This window comes from Ammodytes marinus (assembly GCF_949987685.1).
Source record: "Ammodytes marinus genome assembly, chromosome: 15".
Taxonomy (NCBI): Eukaryota; Metazoa; Chordata; class Actinopteri; order Uranoscopiformes; family Ammodytidae; genus Ammodytes; species Ammodytes marinus.
The window spans coordinates 18,074,161-18,097,902 of record NC_137219.1 but is presented as its reverse complement, the minus strand read 5'-3'; the positions used below and the strand labels follow the sequence as shown (position 1 = coordinate 18,097,902).

Below are 23,742 nucleotides of genomic sequence, written 5' to 3'. Positions count from 1 at the left end.
AACAAAATAAGCACTTTCTCATAGCTGACATAGTGCAAACAAGGGTAGGGGGACGTCAACTGCAAATCGTGTGTTTGTGTGCTTGCGGGGTTAGGGTTTTAACGGCCGGCCTGTGCAGCATCACCGCTCTCTCTTTAGACTTACATAAAAAAAAAACTTGGGCATCAGGATTTACTGTGCACACACTCACTCCTCTGCTACGAGAGCATTATCAAAACTCCCATCAATGTGTGCCCTCACCCTCCAGCAACATCTGTAAGCAATTGCAGCTTGATGGAAAGCACTTCCCTGACCTTAGATCTCCCTCTTTGAAACTCCCTCTCCCAGCCTTCCCTGCATAACCTCCTTTGACTCTATACATTCTGAACCACCGACGGTCACCTCATTTTTCTAATCTCGTAGTGATAATCTTTAAAATTTTGTTTTTCAGATCCAGCAGTGGGAGCAGAACCTGGAGCGGTTTAACATGGATCTGTTCAGGATGCGCTGTTACCTGGCCAGTCTACAGGGCGGAGAGCTGCCCAACCCAAAGAGCCTCTTAGCAATCGCCAGTCGCCCCACCAAGAGCACCCTGGGACGCCTGGGGGTCTTCTCTGTCTCCTCCTTCCATGCACTGGTAAAGCCTAGGACAGGACCTGAGAAGGGACAGACAAATGACTAAATGAATGAATGCACAATACAGAATCAAAGGGCAAGGTGCCCTGTGAAGCCTCTGGAAACCTGGTCTAAAATAGTAAACAATCAAAATATTCTATCAAAGTCCGATCTCATTGTGCATACAAAAATCAGTTTAAAAAAAATTATTCATAAATATTATGAAATTTAGCTAAAAAATCAGCTTCTTTACTGTTTAGAAGGTTTGACAGGACTGTGTGTGTGTGTGGCCGTATCGAACGGTTTCCATGGCAAAAGTCATTGTTTTAATACAACATCTTGAACATTAATTTCTGTACCTGATACTTCAGTTTAAATGCACAATCTTGAAAATCTCCTCATCATTTGGAACAGAAAAGGAAAGGCACCCCCCGCATTATGCATTCCATTACTGGAGGAGAATAAAGCCTCTTAAGATGTTCTGATTAGATGCAGTGTTTTGTTGAGCACGATGATTGCAGTTCTGATAGCGCGTATCTGTGTGCAGATCTGTTCCAGAGACGAGGCCACCCTCAGACGGCGCTCAGTGTCCCTCACATACAGACAGCGCAAGAGAGGCCTCTTCTCCTCGCTCAAAGGCCTCGACAACCTCACCAAGAGAGGCCGCGACAAGAGGCCCTCTGCATCACAGGTACTACTGAACACACACACACACACACACACACACACACACACACACACACACACACACACACACACACACACACACACACACACACACACACACACACACACACACACACACACACACACACACACACACACACACACACACCAGTATAAGTTTGGAAGGTGTGTAGCAAAGTAGGTTTTACGTCTAAATGGAGTTTCACTTTTTTTTTAAATAATCAAAAGTGTTTTTAATATCTTATAACTATGAATGAATAATTTAATTACTTTGAACTTGGAAGTTTCTCGCCAACATTAAGTATTCAACATATTCCGTGTGTGTGTGTGTGTGTGTGTGTGTGTGTGTGTGTGTGTGTGTGTGTGTGTGTGTGTGTGTGTGTGTGTGTGTGTGTGTGTGTGTGTGTGTGTGTGTGTGTGTGTGTGTGTGTGTGTGTGTGTGTGTGTGTGTGTGTGTGTGTGTGTGTGTGTGTGTGTGTGTGTGTGTGTGTGTGTGAGAAATGCAATGCTGGTGGTTTCCATATAGTCAAACACAGCGCAGCTCTCGCCGGTAGATACAATTTGGCATCTACTTTTGCGAGTCATGTTGGCTCAAGGTTGTTGGTACACATTCCAGCAATTTACTTTCCACAAAATGACTTTTGTCTGTCTCTTTGTCCTATGGTACTTCGATTAAAAACAAAAGACACTGGTGCAGGAAATAGGGGGACCAGATTTTATGATATGTGACTTGTAGCCAGCCCATGAGAAATCACTTGAATTAAAAACTAGACTCTGTAAATGATAAAAGATACATAATACCCTTACTGTTGTTAGTTTTGTGTTCTTGTCAAGGTTGTGTCAGGGACAGACAGCACTTAGACATTGGAGTGACACTAAGTAATCTCCACTGAATTTCAGAGTGATGAAACTCTATAGGTGGTCTGGATTAGCAGGTTCTTAGAACAACCCCGCTTCCGCACGTTTACACATAAGATGAGCATGCAGAATTCATAAGCACGGCTGCACACAGTGTTGGAAGTACACACACGCGGTCTCTTGGGGACTCACTGCCAAGAAAAGGCTGTGTCTAATACTTACATTCTCAGCATTCATTGTGCGTGTTCGTTAATGAAACGACCCGAAAACATGTTGCATTATTGCTGAATCGCAATGTACAGAGCCTGTGCTGACACAAAAATAGGCGAGAGATTGGTACATGCGTGAAGCGCTTTCAGCACATTTTCCCCCTGAGGAGATTTTTTATTAATTAGACGGAACATAAGCCCACTTTTTTCCCAGTATGTTTTGAGTGCACACCTCCCATCAACATAAAGACAGAGGAGCATTCCTGGCCCAGGTGGGGAAGACCAAATCATCTCCGGTTGGTAATTAGGCTCAGCCAAGCTGGTTATTTATTGATATAGAAATCCCCTCACTCTGCACCCCGAAGGTACGGCCCTGGAGAATACTGTATACTACTCTCGGTGGTCTATTTTCAGAATCGCAACAGGAAGCTTTCATCTGCTCAAGTCTTTTATAGACCTCTGGTCATTAGTTTAAGAGCAGAGGAAAGGAGAGAGAGAAAGACACAGAGAGTGATAGAGAGAGTGATAGAGAGAGAGAGAGAGAGAGAGAGAGAGAGAGAGAGAGAGAGAGAGAGAGAGAGAGAGAGAGAGAGAGAGAGAGAGAGAGAGAGAGAGGAGAGAGAGAGAGAAGAGAGAGAGAGAGAGAGAGAGAGAGAGAGAGAGAGAGAGAGAGAGAGAGAGAGAGAGAGAGAGAGAGAGAGAGAGAGAGAGAGAGAGAGAGAGAGAGAGAGAGAGAGAGAGGAGAGAGAGAGAGAGAGAGAGAGAGAGAGAGAGAGAGAGAGAGAGAGAGAGAGAGAGAGAGAGAATGTGTTTTTGATTAGAGGAAATCTCCCCTTGCATTTTTTTCTTCGTGCTGTGAAGTCAATATGGAGCCAGGCACTGCTAAGAGCCAATCATGCCTCATCAGTAGGTGAGCCCTGACTCCTGGGCTGCTACTAAATGGTTTCCTGTCCTGTTTCGTTACGCTTTTATCTCGCCCACCTGCACTGTGATATTAATGTTTGTCCATTTCTGCACACCTCTGTCAGCGTGGGTGTGTGTGGATGTGTTATTGTTTATCTATGGGAACTCCAGCCGGCCGGCCTAATGAGGCCCAGTTACATTTCGCAGTGCAGAAGGGCCGAGGTGGCGCTGCAGCAACACGTATGAATTATTGATAGCCATATGTGGTAGATGGCATTTTCCACTCTTTTCTCAGCCCTGCAGACAACAGCAGATGGCTGGTGTAATATTAAACGGCCCCCCTTTTAAATGTTTTACCCAAGGCCCCCCTCATCTTGTCCCTGCAAGCTCTTCTCAGTGCTTTTTCTGTTATTTTCTTCTTTATCTTAGAGGCTAATAATGGCTGCTAAGTGTGTCAAGGGATAATTTCCGAGTGCCGGGTTTTGTTTTCCCCGTACATCTGCTGTTATTGTGTTGCTTCCTTTTTTTTTGTTTGCAAAGATCATTGTAGGACAATTTTCCGTTGTTCTCCGTGGGAAATTCTGTGGTGGCCATTTTGAATGACATCAGGTCCTTGGCTCTCGTGTGGCTCTGACGAGACATGTGTATGCCGGAGAACAGCGAGGCCGTGTGAGGGGCAAAACCTCTCCTCCATGCTCTTAATCTGTTGTTACCTTCTCAGGTTCTCAGACTGGGCTTTATCAGAGTTTTTTCGATTTCTCCCAATTTCTCTTTCCACTTGTCTTTCAGTTTTTTCTCCTTAAGCCTTTCTCTCTCTCAGTTTTCTCAATGCATAAACATAAAAGCGTTAGCCGGTGGTTCTTCTCCCACAATTTCCATTCTGACTCATCATGTGTGTTGACTAAGCCTAAATCTCATTTACTCACTGCAACTGCCACGCTCAACAACCTTGCCCCAGAGTCATGCTCTCTCTCTCTCTCTCTCTCTCTCCTTCCCTCTCATTGTTTCTCATCCGTCTTAAGAGAGCTATGTATACAGTAAGGGCACTGCTGGCCGGGGCCGGCAGTCGGCTATGGGAAGTAGGCCAGAAATGTCCGAGGATTTGTGGGAGAGTTGGTAAAGCTTTCTAAAATTAGTCAGTTTACGGCGCAGCGGCGATGTTTACAGCCACTTTATGAATGTTCTCGTGTTGGGGGAAGGGGGGGGGGGGGACTTAGAGTTATAGTTACTGCTCAAGAGGTCACATGACACTTCTCACTACCATAACAGGAGCCAGAGAGGGTTTTTCTGATTTGTAATGGAAACTACTCTCGGAAGAAAAGTAGTCCTGATCCGGAGAGAATTGGGATTGCGCATGTGAGACTCTTCCCCACACCAGTTCTTTAAAGAGAAGGGTGCATACTGTAAAGAGAGAATTTTGCAGGAAGTTATTAGGCTTAAACCCAGGTTATTCCACGGCAAAATACAAGCAATTTTTTTTTTTTTTTTTTTCATACCCATCTATCATTTTCTCTCCTTCCCAGTGACAAATTATCCCAGCAAAACCTGATAACCGCAACCTGCTTGAGTGAGGACAGGGGTTACACCCTCACGGTCACTGCTGTATTATAGAGTTGTTAAAGCCCTCTGAGGCTGCAGAGTCACCTATTGGCACCGGGCTTAGTCTGACATAACACGCCTTAACAGTCACAAGCCAGGGAGAGGAGAGGTCGAGGACAGCGGAACAGATCAAGAAATGGAGAGATTTCAACAGCAAATAGGTGTGGGAGTGGATGTGAATGTATGTGTAGTGGATAAAATGCTGGATTTTTCCTCCTCTCATCTGTAACCGGACAGTTTTCCCCCTCCAATCTCTTTGCTACATAGATACCACTCAGTGTCCATACACATCCCCCCTCCACTCACTCATATTGACACTCACAGAGCGTATTTCAACCGTTGCAACTTCAAAGGCTTCAAGACCCTGCTTGGAAGCGGTATCAAAGCGCTGCACTCGCCACACGTAGTGTTTAATTAACTCCATAATAGTGTTGCCTGTATGTTATACTGTGTTGCTGAGGTGGCTGGGCGATTAATGAGTCAATCAGTCCGGTGCCCCACTGTCTGTACGTCCTAACAGTCTTGCTTTTGATTTTTTTTTTTTTTAGATCTTTGAGAGCAACGCTGGAGGTCAAACGTATGCCCTGCCTCCCAGGAGCACTGAGGTGAGTCATAGAGCATTCAGGAACAATTAACGGTTTGGGAAACTTGGATCTGTCTTTTAAAAACGCCACTGCCATCTGTCATCTCAATGATGTGGTACCGTTTAATGTGCGGAATGATCAGTGCATATGGTGGTTGGCGTGGCAAAAAACTGGTCCCCTGATACTTTAACCGATGCTGTCTCTCTAGGCTTTGATAGTGAGCTCTGTAAAGATATTTTTACATGAGCGTGTCTGTGTTTGGGGGAGGAGATCAGAAGGTGTGTGTGTGTGTGTATTTCCTTGTTCGGGATCAAAGCAGGGCTTTTCTTTCATGTGGATCTGCAGGTGTCTGTCTGACAGATACATAGGCAGCGTATCCAACAGCAGTAGAACCAATGTTAAAGTCCTGTGTGGACATAGGGCCTCTAGTTCATGGAATAATTGAGTAAATGGAGTGTGTTGAGTTGAGGCGCTGAGGCGTTGACCAAACTCGCTGATCGAAATCGTGGGTTTACTGTGAAAGTGTGAAACATTTGACGAGTGTGAATTCTGGCCATGTTAGCAGCACAGAGGTTGGAACTGCAGCGCTTGCAGGTTAATACACGCCTAAATCAAGAAAGTGTGAAATACGACAGTAATTTCAGCTCGAAAAACTTGCTGCCTTCGTGGTCAAGCTGTTTTTGTTTCCTTCTTCAGTAGCCTGTACAGTAGGTGGGGCTTGTGGTTCCCAAGATTGATATAAACTTTAAAGCATAATTATGCTTTCGGGGCTCACTCATTAAAACGCTATTACTTGTTTGTTTAAGGCATACAAAAAAACAAAGTGTACACAGTTACTTCAGGACTCAAGGAAGTCATTGCACCAGCACATAACCCCCAACAAAATCGAAAACTCTCAACCATACATTTTTGGCGCTGACGAGATGAGCTTAATGTAGAGTTTTACACAGAGCAGGACGAGTGTTATGGAGATGACTGTTCCACAGGATGCAATGATTCATGAGGCTGTGGTGAATGTGGCTAGTGTTAAAAATGGCCCCCATTAAGGGCCTTGAAACGGACTCAGAACAGTCAAACAAATGGTTCTGGTGGATAACAATAATGGCCTTCATTGGGTCAACGCTTTAGTGTGAAATGCAGCAGCCTCCACATTTGAGTGTTTTGCTCCTTCCTATATTGTAATGTGGAAAACAGATCACTGTAACTTGTTTTATTCAGTGGGGATTAAGACTCTTCCTGATAGGAGGGAGGGAAATAAAGAGACGGTGGAGGGATGGCAAAGCTGTATTGATTATTTGTCCACAGATACAGTTGTTGTCCTACTACGGTCGCAAATCCCTTGAATTACTCCAATAAGCAATCATCATGGGCTAATCCTTTTAAAGTGCAGTCAAGTGATGTGTATGCGTGTGTATGTGTGTGTGTGTGCCCAAGCTTTGCTGTAGTATGGCGTTTGTGCTCTAATGTGTTTTGTTCGTGCGGTTACTGGTCTTTACTCGATTTTAACCGCCCACCTAACAGGCTGTGGACGTGCTGTCACAATCGCAAACATCTATATGGGATGAACCTGTCAGTAATGGAACTCTGTTGGAAAGTAGAGGCCTTACAAGTCAGTGTCGAGTTAACATTGACTGGCAGAGTTCTGCTTTTTCAAAATCCTCTCCATCCACCCACTCCTACTGTCAGCAGTGAAGTGAGTGAATAGGTTTTGACTGCCAGAAGAAATGGCATGAACGCTTGACTTGTGTTACTTTAAAGAGCGAGTCCTATGACTAAAAGCCGCATACTCATACGCATTAGTTTTGAGCAATTCACATATCTAAAAAGTGAGTTGAAATGGCTGCTTCTGTTGAGTAAATCCAGAGCATTACTATGGATACGTTATAGAATGATGCTTTCTCTTTGGAAATGAAATACAACCTGAGACAAGTGTGCTCTGTCTTTTTTTGGTTCGCAGGCACATGTGCTAGCCAGTAAGGGTGGTCATTATTATTGTCACTGTGTGTTTGTGTGTGTGTGTGTGTGTGTGTGTGACTGAGGTGGAAAGCGGAACCTCGAGTCGGGTGTAGTTTTAAGGAAGTGATGATTAATAGATTGTCCTCAACTACTCCTCTGTTTTTTCTTTTCAATGGTCACCGTATCTATTTGAGGCAGCACGGTAATATTTGTGTTGCCCAGTTGCTAAGCGGAACATAATGGCTATATTCGCGCTGTGGCCACCAAACCCGTCCATTGCTCCACACATACATTCCATCTTTAGAATCTCCAGGGAGGAGGACAGCCTGCGTCGGAAATAATTTCCACACTTGAGAGGAAACAGTGATGTGTTGGTTTGAATGATTTGGCTGAATGCAAACGCAAATAGAACACCCCTAACCCTCCCCTCCCCCCCCCCCCCCACACCAACACACAGAGCTCTTGTTGAAGTCCAGCTCGTGCCTGGGCCGCACTCTTGGCGCATGGTTTTGTGGAAAGTTGACCAGGCAACTGTCGGCCCCGGTTACAACCCTCTCCGACCATGAATGAGTGTACAGTGCTAGACGGCCGCTGGTCAAGTCAACGAAAGCAAACCCGATCTTAGTTTTCCGGTCACGCCATGTTGCTCACACACAAACGGGGTTATTTTGCATCCAGTTGCCATGACGGCTTGTTTTTTTTTTGTTTTTTTCGTAGTCTTGTTTGTAAGCATGACCTCATCTCCCTCAAGACTCAGGCAGACGTTGGTGTTGAAGTGGCACCTTGTGTTCTTCCATCCCAACAGGTTTCGGGGAAACATTTTGCCAAGAACATTGTTGGCCTTTATTTTCGGCACCGATTCCTGAAATAGACTAGTCTGAGGAGGACATTTAAGATGGAAAATGAGGCAAATGTTTGTCTGTGTGCCTGTGTTTGTTTGTCCGAGCTACGCTGAGAAAAGCTACTTGTTTGAATTTGCGTGTGTGGCTCTAAGTGATGCTGTGAATCAAAGACCCTAGCTTGTCCCATTAGGCTTTTTGTCTGGCGGGGGAAAAACGTGTTTTTCCTCTTGAGGTGATGTATCAGGAAACTGGCTTCTGTGTCTATGTACTCATTCTACCTCACTCATCAGGTGTTGGTTACTTTAGCGTAATGTCTGAGAGACTAATGTTCCTTTGTAAGCTGGCAGCCGCAAAATGTTGTTATACTGTATGTGGTGACATGTTCAGTTTTGCTTGCGTCTTGTTACTGTTGTAAAACGAAAGATAAAATATTGGAAAAAGAAACTGGCTTCTGAAACAAACGGACAAAGCCCACACACACAGTGGAAAGGCCACAGACGCACACACAGCTCTGGGTTTTTATGATCCAATAATGCAATTCAAAACGCCGCTTTATACACAGACCCCATTCACTTATGTAATTATCCCCTTTGGTCCAGTGTCTTGAGTTTAACCGAGAAGTCATATCGTCTGTGTCAGAAGTGCTGAATCGCTGGCTCCTTCAGCCCATGACTTTCGGTACATGTTGGTGCGATTGAGCATTCCCTGGAGATGGAGGGCCTGGATAATTGCGGTCTTGGGGCTGCACTGTGGCGTCTCCCACAAGCTCCTCCGCGCAGCAGTGGCGCTTTCCCCTCCAGAGACACAGAGTCGCAACCAAAAGCCTCAAATGGCAGACTGTGAGGCAGAGCAGTGGTCTAACCCGCCCGCCTTAATACCCAGCTCATACCTCCCTGCTAATACCACCAACAAATAATGACCCTTCCTCCGAGTGGCTGATCTGAAGATTTGACAGATTTCTGAGTAAATTGTCCGTATACGTCGCTTGAGTCAAAATGACTCTTTGCGGCTTTTCAAATCAAATAAGTCCTGGCCGAACTGCGGGGACATCGGTCTCTCAGACGTCTAGACCTGCCAGTCGACCATTGCCAATCATCTTGTGTACACGGTCATTACAATGACTATTATGTCGAGCGACTGCCGTCTTGTGTTGTCAAATGAATTTCTGAAAAGGCTTAATTGTATGACATCTTTGATCCGCTTCTTGATCCACAGCCAAGCATTTAGTCTAATGGAACTCTATTGATTTGTGTGCCGTTACTCAAAGTCTACGGCTCCATGCCTCTCTCCGTTTACCTCCCTCTTCCCGCTTTTCTGTTCACTCTACTCTTATATCTACATTCCGCCGTCCTAATTCCTCTGCCCTCCCTTCTTACCCTCTTCTCCTCTCTCACAGAGGTTAGACGTGCTGACCAGCATCTACTCCATGTCGCCCCCCGAGGGTGGTGTGTGGGAATGCGTCGGCGGTGCCCCGGACGCGCTGCCCTGCTGTGTACACATGCCAGACGGCCTGACAGTCCAGGTCCCCGTCAGAAGAGACCAGACAGCCGCCGACCTTCTGTCTACGGCATGCAAGGTTGGTTTGGCAGGGCCAGTTGCAGAGAAACAAGGACGCCTCACCACTACAGTTGTTATTCCTGACAGTTGTTGCAAAATAAAACAAAAGCAGCGATGTCATTTGGATTTAGTTGTCAAGTAGAATTACATGATGATGTAATGTCAATCCTGCAAAGTCCTAAAGAATGACTGCACATAGATGGACAGGCATACACACACACACACACACACACACACACACACACACACACACACACACACACACACACACACAACACAAACATATACAAACTTACATGGACGCACTGCAGTCCCCTTGGGCAAAGCTTTTTTGTTTACCGCAAAGTCTCTCATCACTAAGTGTAAAGCCTGTGAATAATTTATGCCTCGGCCGTACAGCAGCTGCCAGGCTAAGCGTCGGTGCATGAAATATGTCGGATGTTTTTTGTGCGAACACTAAAGGGCCCATTTGTAAACAGGTGAAACAGCTGGACCCGGGCGTGCACTGCCTCCGACTGCACAGGGGAGCAGGGCAGGACGTGGAGCTCCGATACCTCACTCCCGGAGAGCTACTCTGTGATGTGGTGAGTGAGTTTACATTCACACCTGGGCACACAGGACTATCCCTTATATCCACCCTTAATAGAATGTGTATTGATTTGTTTGATGTCGCCCCTGTAGGTCAATGATCAGCTGGAAGTGGTCCCGATTAACGTGTTTACTCTGCACATGAGCAGGCCCACCGACAGTGGAGACTTTGGTGAGTTTGCCCGTGATTAAAGTTTAGTCATGTTATGTCCACCTCATGATCCTTAAGGTAAACCTGTTGATCTAACTCCCTTTTGTCTGTCTCCCTGTGTCTCATCCCTCTACCTAGGTTTTGCAGTGACGGGACACATAGACAGCCAGCAAAACAGTCGGATTTTTGTCAGCGAAGTTCTTCCCGACGGACTGGCGTTTAACGAAGGTGCCCGCTCGATTTAAGCATGACACAAACAATCCCAAAAAAACACTAACACATAATATTAATAATACATTTTATTTGTATAGCTCTTTTCAAAGTACTCAAAGACACTTTACAAGAACAATAACACCAGTACATAAAAATCGAGCACATTTAAGGTGCACTGTGTAACTTTGAGTGTGTCTGAGAAGTAAACATTTTCTCAGGTATATTTTCATAACTGAATAGATAAACTTTACTCTCAGAAAAATTGGATCCCTGGAAGACTTTTTGAAGTTAGAAAGCTACTTTAAAAGTTACTGTTTAACAGAAGCAGGGCCCACAGTTTTGTTTACACACACAGATTATTATTATTATTTTTTTTTACAGGCGCCCCAAGATAATTTTGTCTTGATTTATGAGGATAGAAAATATTCAATACTAAGAATGACATGTAGAGAAAAGTGAAACGATAAAACCAGCATATAAAAAGAAACAAGTTTTATTGGTGGTTGAAGGCTTTTCTGAAGAAGTGGGTTTTGATAAGTGATTTGAATGTGTTAAGGTCATTACAGTCGGGGATATGTTTGAGAGTGGCTTTTTTTTTTACCAACGTGCTTGCCTGTGTTTTTCGACAGGTCTGCGTCCGGGCGATGAGATCCTTGTGCTGAATGGCCGGTGTGTGTCGGCCCTGGACCTGTCACTGATCCAGAACCTGTTTGCTGAACAAAGTCTTCACATGAGCCTGAGGCGGGACGGGCCCCCGCCGCCAAACATGGCCCCCAACAACCTACCAGCCGCTCCTCTCATACCCCACCATGAGGCTCGCAGCAAGCACTACAGAGCCAAGTCCTCCTCAGGTGCCTAAATCACACCAAAGCTCCAAACTGCTAAAAAAAAAGTCTAGATCTAGTCATTAGGGGGGAGTGTATTTATTCTTAGAGGCTATCGATTTTCACTTAATGGAAAAACACTTAACAATAAAATCTAAAGCTAAGTGTATATCTTTACCGTTTTAGTTTGTTAGCGGGGAACAGTGTGGGAGAGAGAGAGAGAGAGAGAGAGAGAGAGAGAGAGAGAGGGACATACACACAGAGAGAGAGAGAGAGAGAGAGAGAGAGAGAGAGGGACATACACACAGAGAGAGAGAGAGAGAGAGAGAGTTTTGATTCTGGGAAATGCTTAGCACCTCATAGGTAGCACATTCTCAGTTCTGTGTACATAATGAAGACAGCAGTTTAACAGTTTTTTCTCCGTAAGAAAGCTGCGTCATTCTACCTGAGAACGGCATTAGGTCTGCTGCTTCTACGAATTAAAATGTTTGGTTTACATATCAGTCGGTTCTGTTTTCTTATTCGTTATCTCTAGGCAGGTTTTGCCTTTGTCACATCCTCTATTCTGTTCTATGGAAGGAAGAGGTTGTTGTTTTTTATTATGCCAACCGAAAAAGTGTCTCAATGGGCGGTTTCTCACACAATAACAACATTTACTGAGAAAGTAGGTTGTTCTAACGCCTTAACCAACCCCACTTCCCTTCCAGTTAAGATCGCGTTTAGATCTCTTCTTCCTCAAAGGAGCCTCATTCTCTCGTCACTGTCAAAAATCAAAAAGATAAAAGCTCCAGTCTCTCAGGTCTGCACAGCTCTTTGTAACCCGGGAAAGAGTTAAGGCCCACTGGGGGGAATTTCGACCGCACAGGGGCTGGTTATCGCCAGTGAATGCATAGTATCCTGTCAGCCTGGTTTAATCTCACCGCAGAGACGAGAGGTGTCAGAATGGAACAGTAAGGTCATCCGTGTCGCCGGACAAACACAGCTGATACCGGGGCTGCTAGAGCTGCATGTTGTCTTGTTTGTTCAAGCCTCGCTCTTAAGGTAAGGGCCGATTTCAACTCGACCAAAGCACAGGGTTACATTAGACTCAAGTGCAGGGACAACTAACTGTATCTTTGCATCTAACTTGAAGTGCCAACAAGTACAATGTGTAATGTTATGTGGAAGATGTATGAAATATATATAGTGCAGGTGAACAAGTCATGCTAATAGTAGAATGATTTACAGAATAGCAGATGATATGAATATGGTGTATAAACTATAGATCAGAGTTTTAATCCGCTGTATAATTTAATTTAATTTTTACCCGTTGTTAGACATAAAGAAAACGTTGGAACAAAAGGTGAATTTCAGAGAAAGTCCAGAGAGCTATTTTTTAATGGCAGTAATTCATTAGCGTTTCCCCCACTACAGCCATAACTGAACACAAAGGGGATTAATGACTGGAAGGCCTCATTACAGTAAGTGCTGTGATCAAAGTGCCTGCAGTTTTCCCTATGCGTCTCTAGAGGGCGCGTGACCCCAGGCAGGCAGATAGGGAGGTAAACGCCGACAGCGGGAGGGAAATTAACACTTGTCTGACTTTTTTGACGGCATTCCTACAAGGGAGCCGTCTGTCAGCTCGACTCAGTAAGCCGGGCGCGAACGTTCTAAGACAAGGGATTCAAATTTAGACTACATCTCTTTTGTATCTCTTGACGTTTGGTTGACAACGATTGTCAATTGCTCGAGAAGAAGGAGAAGCTGAGCTGCGTGGGAGGTCCAGAAGTTTTCCTTTGTCTCATTCTGTCACATTGGCCTGCTGCCTCCCAGGCTACAAAAACAATAAAGATGCCATTTTCATATGCCAACTGCCCGACAGATTGTCCTCAGAACCTTGAACTAAACGAGAAGTAGCCGATTTTCAGGAGAACCAGCAGAAGAAGGCTTTTGTTTGGTTTCAAGTCAAACAAGGAGAGAGATAACCGAGTTTTTAATTGGTATTGCCAAAGGTTTGTTTTTTTGGTCTTTCTTTTTTTGGGATGACTGAATACCATTTCCATTTTTAGAGCACAGACATATTGAAGTTCTGTGCGGCTGACAGGCGCCCCATGATGGTTCCAGACTGTAACTAGCATGCATTGTTTGTGTGTTGCGGTCAGTAGAAGAAAAATAAACATGAAAAATCTGATTTTAAAACTGTCCCCCTTCTCTCTCTTTCTGTCTCTCCTAGATGTGTGCTCTGTTACGGATGGCGCTGAGTCCCTGCGTGTAGGATTGGACAATGGTCACTTGCACTGCACTCACAGGCCTGTTCAGCACAGCAAGGTAGGAAGGCCTTCAGTGTGTGTGTGTGTGTGTGTGTGTGTTGTTCTATTGTCCTTTAGACATCCGCCTCCGGTACCCCGCTCTCCTCTTTGGTTTGTTTGTGTGACTAAAAGTGTGCACACCGTGGAGATAATGTGCCCACTCACAGTGGCAGCTGCGGGGCTGTCACCAACCAAACTGGCACCAATCCTGTGGCATTACCATAATTAGGATACTCCATCATAGCCACGGGTAAAAACACAGCTTATTATTACTGTCGTGCAGACTGAGAGAAGAGGCTGTGTCACACTTCCACCGCCTCCTACACACACACGCACATGCACACAAGTATTTACATGCACATAAAGACATGCATGCCTGGGGGTGAAGCCAAATTGCTCAGAAGCAAGTAACAGTTGTCTAATATGCTTCTGTCACCCTCACCTTCCCTCAAACACACACACCTATCATTATATTAAGAGCTATGGTAGTTTATCTAGTGAATGAATTGAAGACAGGCAGATGCTTGTGACATATTCCTGCTGCTTCGATCTTAAAGACAATGCCACAGGGCCCTCCGATTAATACTTGGTCTCCGTCTTCCATTTAGGCCGTTGCACACCGGGCGTGACGCAAATAAACGGCCAAAAAAGCGAGTAATTTGGAATGTGAATTTTGACGCATCTCACTATAGGAAGCTACGTCCTAGAAAAATCAATCTCAGTTTGCAAAAATAAAAGCTACAATTTCGTGAAGAGAAATAACGTAGCTGATATGCAAGCTTGTATTGACTCTATATACGTTTGATAATTATTATTGACAGGCGAATTAATCGCACAAATTAAATGCACCTGGTGTGCAAAGGCCTTTAGAGGAATATCTCCTCCCTTTTAATATGCCAAATGGTTGGCCCCTCATGATTTATGGCAGATTGTGTGTCTATTTCTGTCCCGTCTGTTGTTGAATATCTGGTCAGGTCTTTTAATATGCAAACCAACATTATTGAAGTCATTAAAATCAAGCATGAGCCTGTCCCATTGGGAATTGCGCCTCGGCGATGTGGTAATGTGATCGAGAGCGGTAATGAGTGTGTGTTTGTGTGTGTGTGTGTGTGGTCATCATGAAAAGGCATGGGTTAATGATGTAGTCGTGGCTGGCAGCCTGAGAGCTGATGTGCGTGTATTCGTGCGTTTTTACCTTCACTTGCATCATTCGGCTAATATTTTTAGTCCTTTGTAAGCCATGCAGTGGTTGTCAGCAGGCTACTCATTATGTAATATGGACTAAATGAAAAAGTTGTTTTGTCATGTTCATTAATGATTCGCCGATAGTAAAATCCAGGCCTAATATCCAGAAATAATTTGCTAATTGCCATGGCTTTGTTCTAAATGTGCGTGTCAGAAGATGCCTTGCAGCGTTTAACCCCGACTCAGCCAGGAGGTAGATTAGATGGTCAATTTGCCCTTTTCTCTCCTCGATACTCTGGCTCTGTTCATCTCTCTTTTTGTTTGCCCGGCGACGTGAGTCAGTCCCACTGCGCCGGGATCTGCACTGCACCACTGCTGATGATGCTCAGCTCCCCCCATTTGTCTTCTATTGAGGAATGAATGGAAGATAGGGGGGTGTGTGTGTGTGTGGGTGTGTGTGTGGGTGTGTGTGTGTGTCACTACGTGCACATTCTGAGGCACAAAAGGGGGGTAAAAGATCTCTGCCTCTATCAGGGAAAGTCAGCCACTGTGAAGGTGTTAAAAAAAGGAAAAAAAGGGTGAGATATTTGTGCTATTAAATCAGAGTTTTGCTGTCACCAAGAGCGGGATTTAATCATCGCACAGCCATCAGTTTGTTCTCTGGGGCGCGGAGAGAGAAATATCGAGTCGCCGGGTAGAAAATCATCCATGTATCAGAATATAAGCACGCACATACGCACACCCACCGTTCTGAAAGTCAATAGATAAAGAATGGGAGGGAAGGACTAATTTCAAGCTTCTTGTCACACCTTGTAATCGGCCACCTCACTAGACTGCCTACCTTTTGATTAATTGGTCCACTGCATTCCAATTTACACTTATTACATAAGAGAGATCTGTGTGTGTGTGTGTTTGTGGCTGGGATGGGCTATCCAAGCACAATTAATATTGTTCTTTATCCTACCATCATGATACTGATTGCGATTGGTTCAAACCCAGTGTTGTGGTACCATTTAGGAGCTTAACCAATCAATCGCTGAATTGGTCCCGGATAATTCCCACGAGGCACCTCAGATCAAATTGATTTTGACACGCATTGTACTGAAGTAATGCAGTCGTAAGGATGTGTATTAGAGAAAATCAGAAATCGCTGCATCCATTGTGCCCCTGCCTGGCCTAATCTCTGCTAGTTTAATAACTGAAAGGCCTGAGGAGTAGAGGGTCGATGTGTGATTTTTGATGGGAGATTTGTCGACAGGCAGGTCATCAACATATTCTCCCAAACGCAAAAACACAAACACATCCATGGTGTAGCACCTGATTCCAATAGACAGATGGAAGCATGTAGGAAGTAATCTGGCATGGTCCGGTGTCCCCAGTAGGGAACAAACACACACACACGTGCACAAATGTAACAATAATGATTAAAATCATTGATAAACCCTAATTTTGATGTATCCAGGTACAAATATTTCATGTAGTCAATTCATTCATGGCTTGCTGGTGGACAACAGTCAGATGACTTTGATGCCAATTATTTAATGATGAACCTTAAACGGAATTTCTGTCATATGCTCTTGCACATTGTAAAGTAGCGGCTCATGTCTTGCATTAAGCTAAAGGTTAACCAGCGGACAGACATATTAAGCCTCTTTGGTTTGGTCCCGACTAGACATTTCATTAAGAGCATTTAAATGGACTTATGAAGGCAGCAATGACTGGAGCCGTGCTCTGTCTGTCTGGCTGTCGGTACAGTGACAATTTGCTTGATTCACTTGACTCAAGTAGTGATGTTATTGGGCTTCTTCTCTCAGTTAGAAGAAGGCATTCTTGTAGTAGTAGACTGCCAACATTTGTGCTGTTTCTCTTACCCCTTCATATTTTCCCACGGCCTCTATCTTCCTCTCTTTACTTGTCTCTGTGGACAAAGTCAAGCCAAATGTATCTATATAACCCAAATCACAAATAGCCTCATGGGGGCCCAACAATTTGCCCAGCATACAACAAATAAGGAAAAACTCCCCATCGTGAAAGAAAATGGAAGAAATCTCTTTCCCTTGTCATGTGTACAGAATAGACAAACAAAACATCCTGGTATACATTTTTTTTTATATAGATGCTGGACTTAATTGGACAAATTCAGGTGGCTCAAAATAGCACTGCCTGAACCACACGAGCCTCAGCCACACTTTTCAAAACCGTCTAACTAACAGAAAGTTTTGATTCTGCTCTCTTATCTCGGGCACTAGACTTCAAAAAGATACGGTAGATGCCTATGAATATTAGGTTGTATCATATTCTTGAGCCAAGATCTGGTCTTCCTCCGAGCCACAGCCACCCCCTTCCCAAACTTTAGAGAATCTAATTTACAGCACTGGGGTCCGTGTATTGGGGATGGAAGCTGGGGGGTCTAGGGAGGGGTGTGTGTGTGCGTTATGACTAAGCCCATCGGCCGCCATCTGGCCATGAGCAGGCTAATAATCTGGGCTTTACTTCTGTCAGTGCAGTTAATGCTAGCCCACTGTTGTCATTCCACTCCAATGTAAATAAGACGGGGAAACAATTGAGATGGAGATAAAATCTTAAGGAAGGCGCAACATATACTAGATCCAGTATGACCCAGATCTGGCTGGAATGACCACACCGGGGTTGCCTGGCACAGCCATGGCAGTAGCCCCTCCGGAGAAGGATGAAGACCCTCGGCCGTGCCTCTACCTCACCTCCCTTATCAAGCTCTTTATTCGGGAGCAGTCGCCTGCCCGCGCATTGTCCCTCCTGGCCATGTGTTGGTTCTGCCAGGCCGAGGAGAAGGACCTGTTCCTAGGATCTGTGCTTCTCAGTTTGGGACGGCTCCTCAAAGACAAGCTGGCCTGCCTGGCTCAAGACATGGCTACCTGCCAGTCTTGCCAGAAATGCGTCAAAGGGGACAAACAACAACCGGTAACTAATGGGCTTGTGGGAGGTGTTAGCTGATACTACACTAGTCTTCACGCGTTTAGCTGCAAACTTTCACACAACTCCCACGACCTTCTGTGGTGTTTGTTTGGTAAAAATATCTCCACAAATGCAAGTCTGGACTGGTTTTACAGTCAGATAATTTATATTCCTTTCATTTGCATTTTATATGCAGTTGGGCCATAATTTAACAGCGCTCGTGAACTACTGAATGCTTTTATAGTATCAATTGCAGTGCAGATGGGAGTATTTACAACATCTTTAGCCATGCTATAATGGTGTGACTAGGGCTAGGGATGTCTATGTCGGCCGGTCTGTTCATCCACCACTTTGGTTAAAATTCCCATTAGCCTCAGCTGTACTTTGTTTGCATTGCTAATTATTACCAAAGGTCGGCATGCTAACATAATAAACTATATATGTTGCAGAATGGAACCTTAGCATTCGGAGGGAGTGTCATTTATACAGCTGCTAGCTTGGCTGTTGACTCTTTACTACCTGTTTGTCCTGTCAAGCCCTCTGTACTCAACCCTGTCCTGGTGATCTTCAATTAAACTGTTCACATGTAAGATTTATAGAGTAGGCAGATGGGGAGCAAGTCGAAAGGTCAGGGTTTTGATTTTTGCTGTGTCTCTCCTGCCTATATTGCTATAATCCATGATGTTATCTCAGCAGTATGGGCTGTATCGGGATCAAATGTATTGTTTTGACTAGCTATTAGTCTTTTATGGGCGTGGGGGGTCACCTATCTGTAAGCATCATGACATCTTGGACAGGTGTGGAGGGTTCAGGGTGCTTTTGTTGCTTCTGAATATCCCAGATCGAGCATGTCATCAAGGGGAATGGGGGCGGCACAGGGATTTCCATTAGTTATTCCACAGACTTGTTTGTCATCAAGCTAACATTGGCAACAAGCTTCTCCACTTAACCTTTCATTAATTTACGGAATCTTGGTGGGAGTAATCATCAAGTGCATTGTGCTAGTATTACTTTGCGTTTGTACTTGCAGTCAGGCCGTGGAGAGGATCTGAATAGCCTGGGGGACTCAGTCGAATGGCTGCTTTAATCCGTCTGGTTTCATTATTAAAACACACTCCTTTTCCCAAAGTCCTCTGAGACTTGGCGGAATAATATTTGTTTAGGATGAATAATAAAAGGCGTAAATGGGCTTGGGTGGAGCGCGACGGGACCAGCCCTCCCTCTCATCTTCCTCTCTCCTCCCCTCTACTTTGTTTGATTTATGAGCCTTGCGTCTTCTTTTATTGAGCTTTAAAAAGTAGATGGCATCGTGGCACTATTGCCCACTAACATGGAAAATGAATCACTGGCCTTCCTACCGGCCAGCAGGTCTCTCCCCTCTCTCTCTCTCTCTCATAGTGTTATGACAAGGCTGTTTTCCTGTGAGGGATGGGCAAAGCCAGCCCCAGGGACACTCCTGTATTTTATCCCCTATTCTTTATCCTCTCCCTCCCCACGTTTGTTTGTTTATTTCAGTTAACAGGGGGCCCTCTCGGCTGGTAGGGCGCAAGCAAGGCTTCTCCTTTGATTTGAGCAGCATTTAATCTGCAAACTGCAGACTGAGCTCCGTACATAATGACTCCATCGGAGCGGTAAAGGGGAGATGAAGGCAGTGTTTATCTTGCAACCTCCCAGTTGGACAAAGCTGAGTTGTTTTCTTTAGTGCCAGTGTTTACACACCCGATGCTCGGAAGAAGAAAAAACACACAAGTTCTGGAATGATACACAAATGAGACTGAAAAACATTAAGTGTTTGCATGTGTCACAAGATCCTGTGGGGTTAGTCAGTGTGATGATAGCTAACAGTGAGGATCATGAGCATGGAGGCCTCAGTCAGAAAGCTTTAAAAAAAGCCTACATCGAGCAGCCATTACTCAGTGTGTTGTGTGGACACGTAGAACTAGGTGGGATTGAAATTGCTCATTTTGATGATTCTTTAGTTACATAACTCACCTCACTTTTCGTTCAGTACCAATATGGCCTTCAAGAAGAGACTCAGAGATAATTCAGTCTCAGGAACTTTGACACACACCATGACACTGCATCATCTTTTTATAGGATACCAGACATGAAAGTGGCCAAGCTTTTGAATAGTAAATCATTATCCTTTCAATTAATTTGTTACCCCCAGAACAAGTTTTCATAATCTGTTTATTAATTCCACGAGAAACGACCCTGTGTAACGAGCGATATAGAAGTCATGTTGTGTTCTTGTGCGAGACCATAGTTAACATTCCTGCTCGGTTAGCCCCACCGGCTCAGAGCCTCCCCATTTTTGGAGTCAGCCATTCCTCTGTGTGTGGAGGTAACAAGCCAGAACAGTCTGCATTGTGCTGCTGCTATTGAGAGACTGGACAGTGATACAGCCCCAGCCCCCAGGCCTCTACATTCAGCTCTCTGGAAATTATATTGAGGTCACATGGAACCGAAAAGGAGAGGAAGAAGCAGGGGAAGAGGAAGGAGGAATATGGGGGCGATATGTGGAAGCAAATGGATGGAGGGAAGTTGGATGGATGGCAGGATGTGAAAGTAAACGTGTAAGAAGACCCACTATTTGCACTAACGTAGTGGCCAGATCCCCCACCACTGATGGATATGCAACAAAAGCCGGCAGCAAGCACTTCTCCTCTGCCTACGCTCACACAACGGCAGGATGCAGGATCAATGGCTCAATCCCTAAGAGGCATAGGTGTACTCGAGACTGAGGCTTCTGACCCGGGCCTAACAGATTGACAGTTGGCACTGGACGATAATCAGCAAGCAGGCAAGCAAGGAAGGAAGAGGAGGAGGAGGAGGGTGAAAAAGTCGAGGAGGGGTTTGACCCACCATCGGATGAAAATCAGAGTTGGACGGAGCGAGGAAGAATATAGAGGTCTCCAACACGGTCAAGCCAACTTTACAGAATTGTCACAAATTTATTTCTCCCGTTTGGTTCGAGTCTTACATTGGAGCTGCCATGCCAGCATCCAGGGGAGGCCGGCTGCGTAGGAAGGGCTGCTCCCTGGCCCGGAGGACCCAGCGCCAGGCCACGGCAGCATGGAGGCTGCTCTACCGCCTGCTCTTCATGGTAAACACAGCTTTGAGTTGGGACAGCAAGTGAATATTTAGAGATGTTGTAATATTTGATGCAGTTTTTGAAGGGGCCTCTTTTTAAAAGAGAGGATATATAGTCATTGGCACTCCACTGTATTTCTGAAGTATCTCTGCTCTTGATAGTGAGTGGTAACAATAAAGACTTTTTGGATTATTGATATAGTACAGCATTTTGTAATGGGAACCCTTTGCTTTAACTTGTAGGAGATCTAGCAAATGGAAATCATTGGTGTTACAGGTGTGTACACAAGTGGGCATAGAAAGAGAGGCTGTTGGACGCCGTCAGTAGGAAACGGAGTAGACGGAGACAAAATGACTCAACAGCCGCTCGCATTTTTTTCTCTCCTTTTCACCAGCAGGTCGACAAAGACCTCTTTTCTAAATTGACTATAGGCATACATGTCAAGAAAAGGTAGAAACATGATCCAGAGCTGTCAGCCAGAAAAGCCTGAATAGGAATTCACAGCAGCGCTGTCTGATCCGCTCGTCTCTCCTGGCGCTCCTGGGCTTTTCTCCCGCCTCTGCTGGCTACCATCCTCGGCTCTTAATTGGTTATTTGGGCTAGCTGTCAGGCTGCGTTGGTGGGATTGTTGTGAGGCAATTGCATTCCCTGAGTCATAACTGTGTGTAGCCCCCTCCCTCTCTTTTCTTCTCTCTTTCTTTCCATCCTTCTGGTCACGCACCAATGCAGGTGTCTGCCATTCGGTGTTGACAAAAAAATCTCACTTAGTTAGGAAAGCCCTGTAATGGGTAAGTGTGTTTCCATGTGCAAACATTACCAAGCATCCAGTCAAAACAATACCTTTTTTCCCCATCAGTTCTGTGACTCTACCATCAGTGTGTGTGTGTGTGTGTGTGTGTTCAGTTTGTGTGTTAGAGACGGACATGAGCACATATCCTTTCAGTATGTGGACGTGATGAGAATGAACTCAGCCCTTGAGTGACGGTGTGTGCTACAATGTGTGCTACCCCGACATCCCTCCCCTTTCCTGCGGGCGCCTGTAGCTAAAATAAAAGGCAGATATGACTGTTATCGGTCTCCACAAGGCTGCCCTCCCCTGTCTGGAGCTAACAGTGGTCTATTTAATGAATATGTTGCTCTGATATCCTTCAACCTCTGCTTCCTTCAAACAATCTCCCCCTGTCTGCTTGCAGGGCGCAATATAGTGTTTTATTAGTGAATGAAGGCTGGCTGGTGCTGTGTGTGGCACAGCACCACTTGCATGGTGGACTTGTTTTGACCAATGATGGAGCATAACGTTTATTGGTACAGTAATGTCCATTTGATGTAGTTTGTGTGTGTGTGTGTGTGGCCTTCTCGATTCAGAACATTGGTCCCTCCACCGATGCACAGGGAGACATTAACTCCCCCTCATAATTATCATCCAACATTCAAAGAGCTCCCGAGTGGAAGGCTGCTGTGGGTGGTGGATCACATGAAAGAAGCTTAGCCCAGACATACACAGAAGACATAGAGAGAGGCATTTTCCCCTTCTGTCTCTTTCTTCTCCTCTCTTTTGAAGTATGTTACTCTATGGCGGTTCATATAGTGTAGCATTTGGAGGACTGTTTATAGTGACCATGCTATAGAGAGCTAGCGGATGAGTCATACACTTATTAATTGAAGTGTGTGTGTGTGTGGGCTTTGGTGTTAATGGGAGGTAGCTAACACCCGTTTCAGAGCAGAACAACTCAGACAAGCTTTCACGCACTGTCCGAGAAGTGTGTGTGTGTGCGTAAATGCCTGCAGTGTCAGAATAGAGGGGGTGTGTGTGTGTGTATTGATCTCTGTGTGTTGCTCTACAGTCTTTAGTGGTCTGCTGCACTCGAATGCTTGCTCATGAGACACACTGACAGGAAGGCGGAGAGCGCTGAGCAGCTGTTTGGTCTGGCACCGCGGCCGTCTCTCTGTTGCTGTGCAGCGGATTTTAACCTGCTATTACTTATCAGCCCCTGCTGATTCTAGTGACTGGCCACAGATTATAATGCTACATCATGCCGTTCGCTTGGAATAGGGACGAGTGGCCATCAAGAGGCTATTTTTAGCGTACCAAATCACATCATAATTAAAGGCTTGCGCTGTACAGTGCAGCAAAGCTGGGTGCAGTTGATGAAGTGATGTGCATGAATAGCTTGTCAGGTAAGGAGGAAGAATGTACGTAGAGCATGTAGCTTACTGTGGCAACCGCAGTGTAATATAAAGATGGAGCTTTTTCCCTCACTGTTTCCTTTTTTTATGTCCCAGGGAATAGAACAGAATGGATGATAATGGCTCGTTTTCTGCTACAATTGCTCACAGACTACAAAAAAAAAAAACTTATCCGCCACAGGCAAGCCTTCTCAGTGTGGTGCCTACGGCTGGCTTTAATTTCCCTACCCTAGGCAATACAGTCCAATGCTGTATAGAGTAGTGGGGATTATCTGTTTCTGTTGAACGCCTCTGTAAATGGTATGACGTTGAGTTCTTCATGGGGTATCTATCAATGAAGTTCAAGGCAGTCTGGGTGAAATTATACTTTTTGTGAATGAGAAAAGGTATTGCAAATACAGAAACAGCCTTCTAACCCCCTCCTCCCTTAATACAAACTAATACATAACCACTTGGGATCTCCTGGGCATGTTTCTGGAATACATGCGA

The 23,742-nt window shown here is 45.0% G+C and overlaps 1 protein-coding gene across 3 annotated transcripts in view; it reads left to right on the top strand.

Moving 5' to 3' along the window:
• tiam2a (TIAM Rac1 associated GEF 2a) overlaps positions 1-23,742 on the top strand; it is a 92,407-nt gene that overhangs the window by 56,267 nt on the left and 12,398 nt on the right. For all 3 annotated transcript variants that reach the window (XM_080042877.1, XM_080042876.1, XM_080042878.1), the window contains exons 7-15: positions 431-616; positions 1,142-1,285; positions 5,399-5,455; positions 9,629-9,808; positions 10,269-10,373; positions 10,471-10,549; positions 10,667-10,756; positions 11,371-11,592; positions 13,778-13,872. In XM_080042877.1, the coding sequence (XP_079899003.1) occupies positions 431-616; positions 1,142-1,285; positions 5,399-5,455; positions 9,629-9,808; positions 10,269-10,373; positions 10,471-10,549; positions 10,667-10,756; positions 11,371-11,592; positions 13,778-13,872 (1,158 nt within the window). The remainder of the gene's footprint in view (positions 1-430; positions 617-1,141; positions 1,286-5,398; positions 5,456-9,628; positions 9,809-10,268; positions 10,374-10,470; positions 10,550-10,666; positions 10,757-11,370; positions 11,593-13,777; positions 13,873-23,742) is intronic.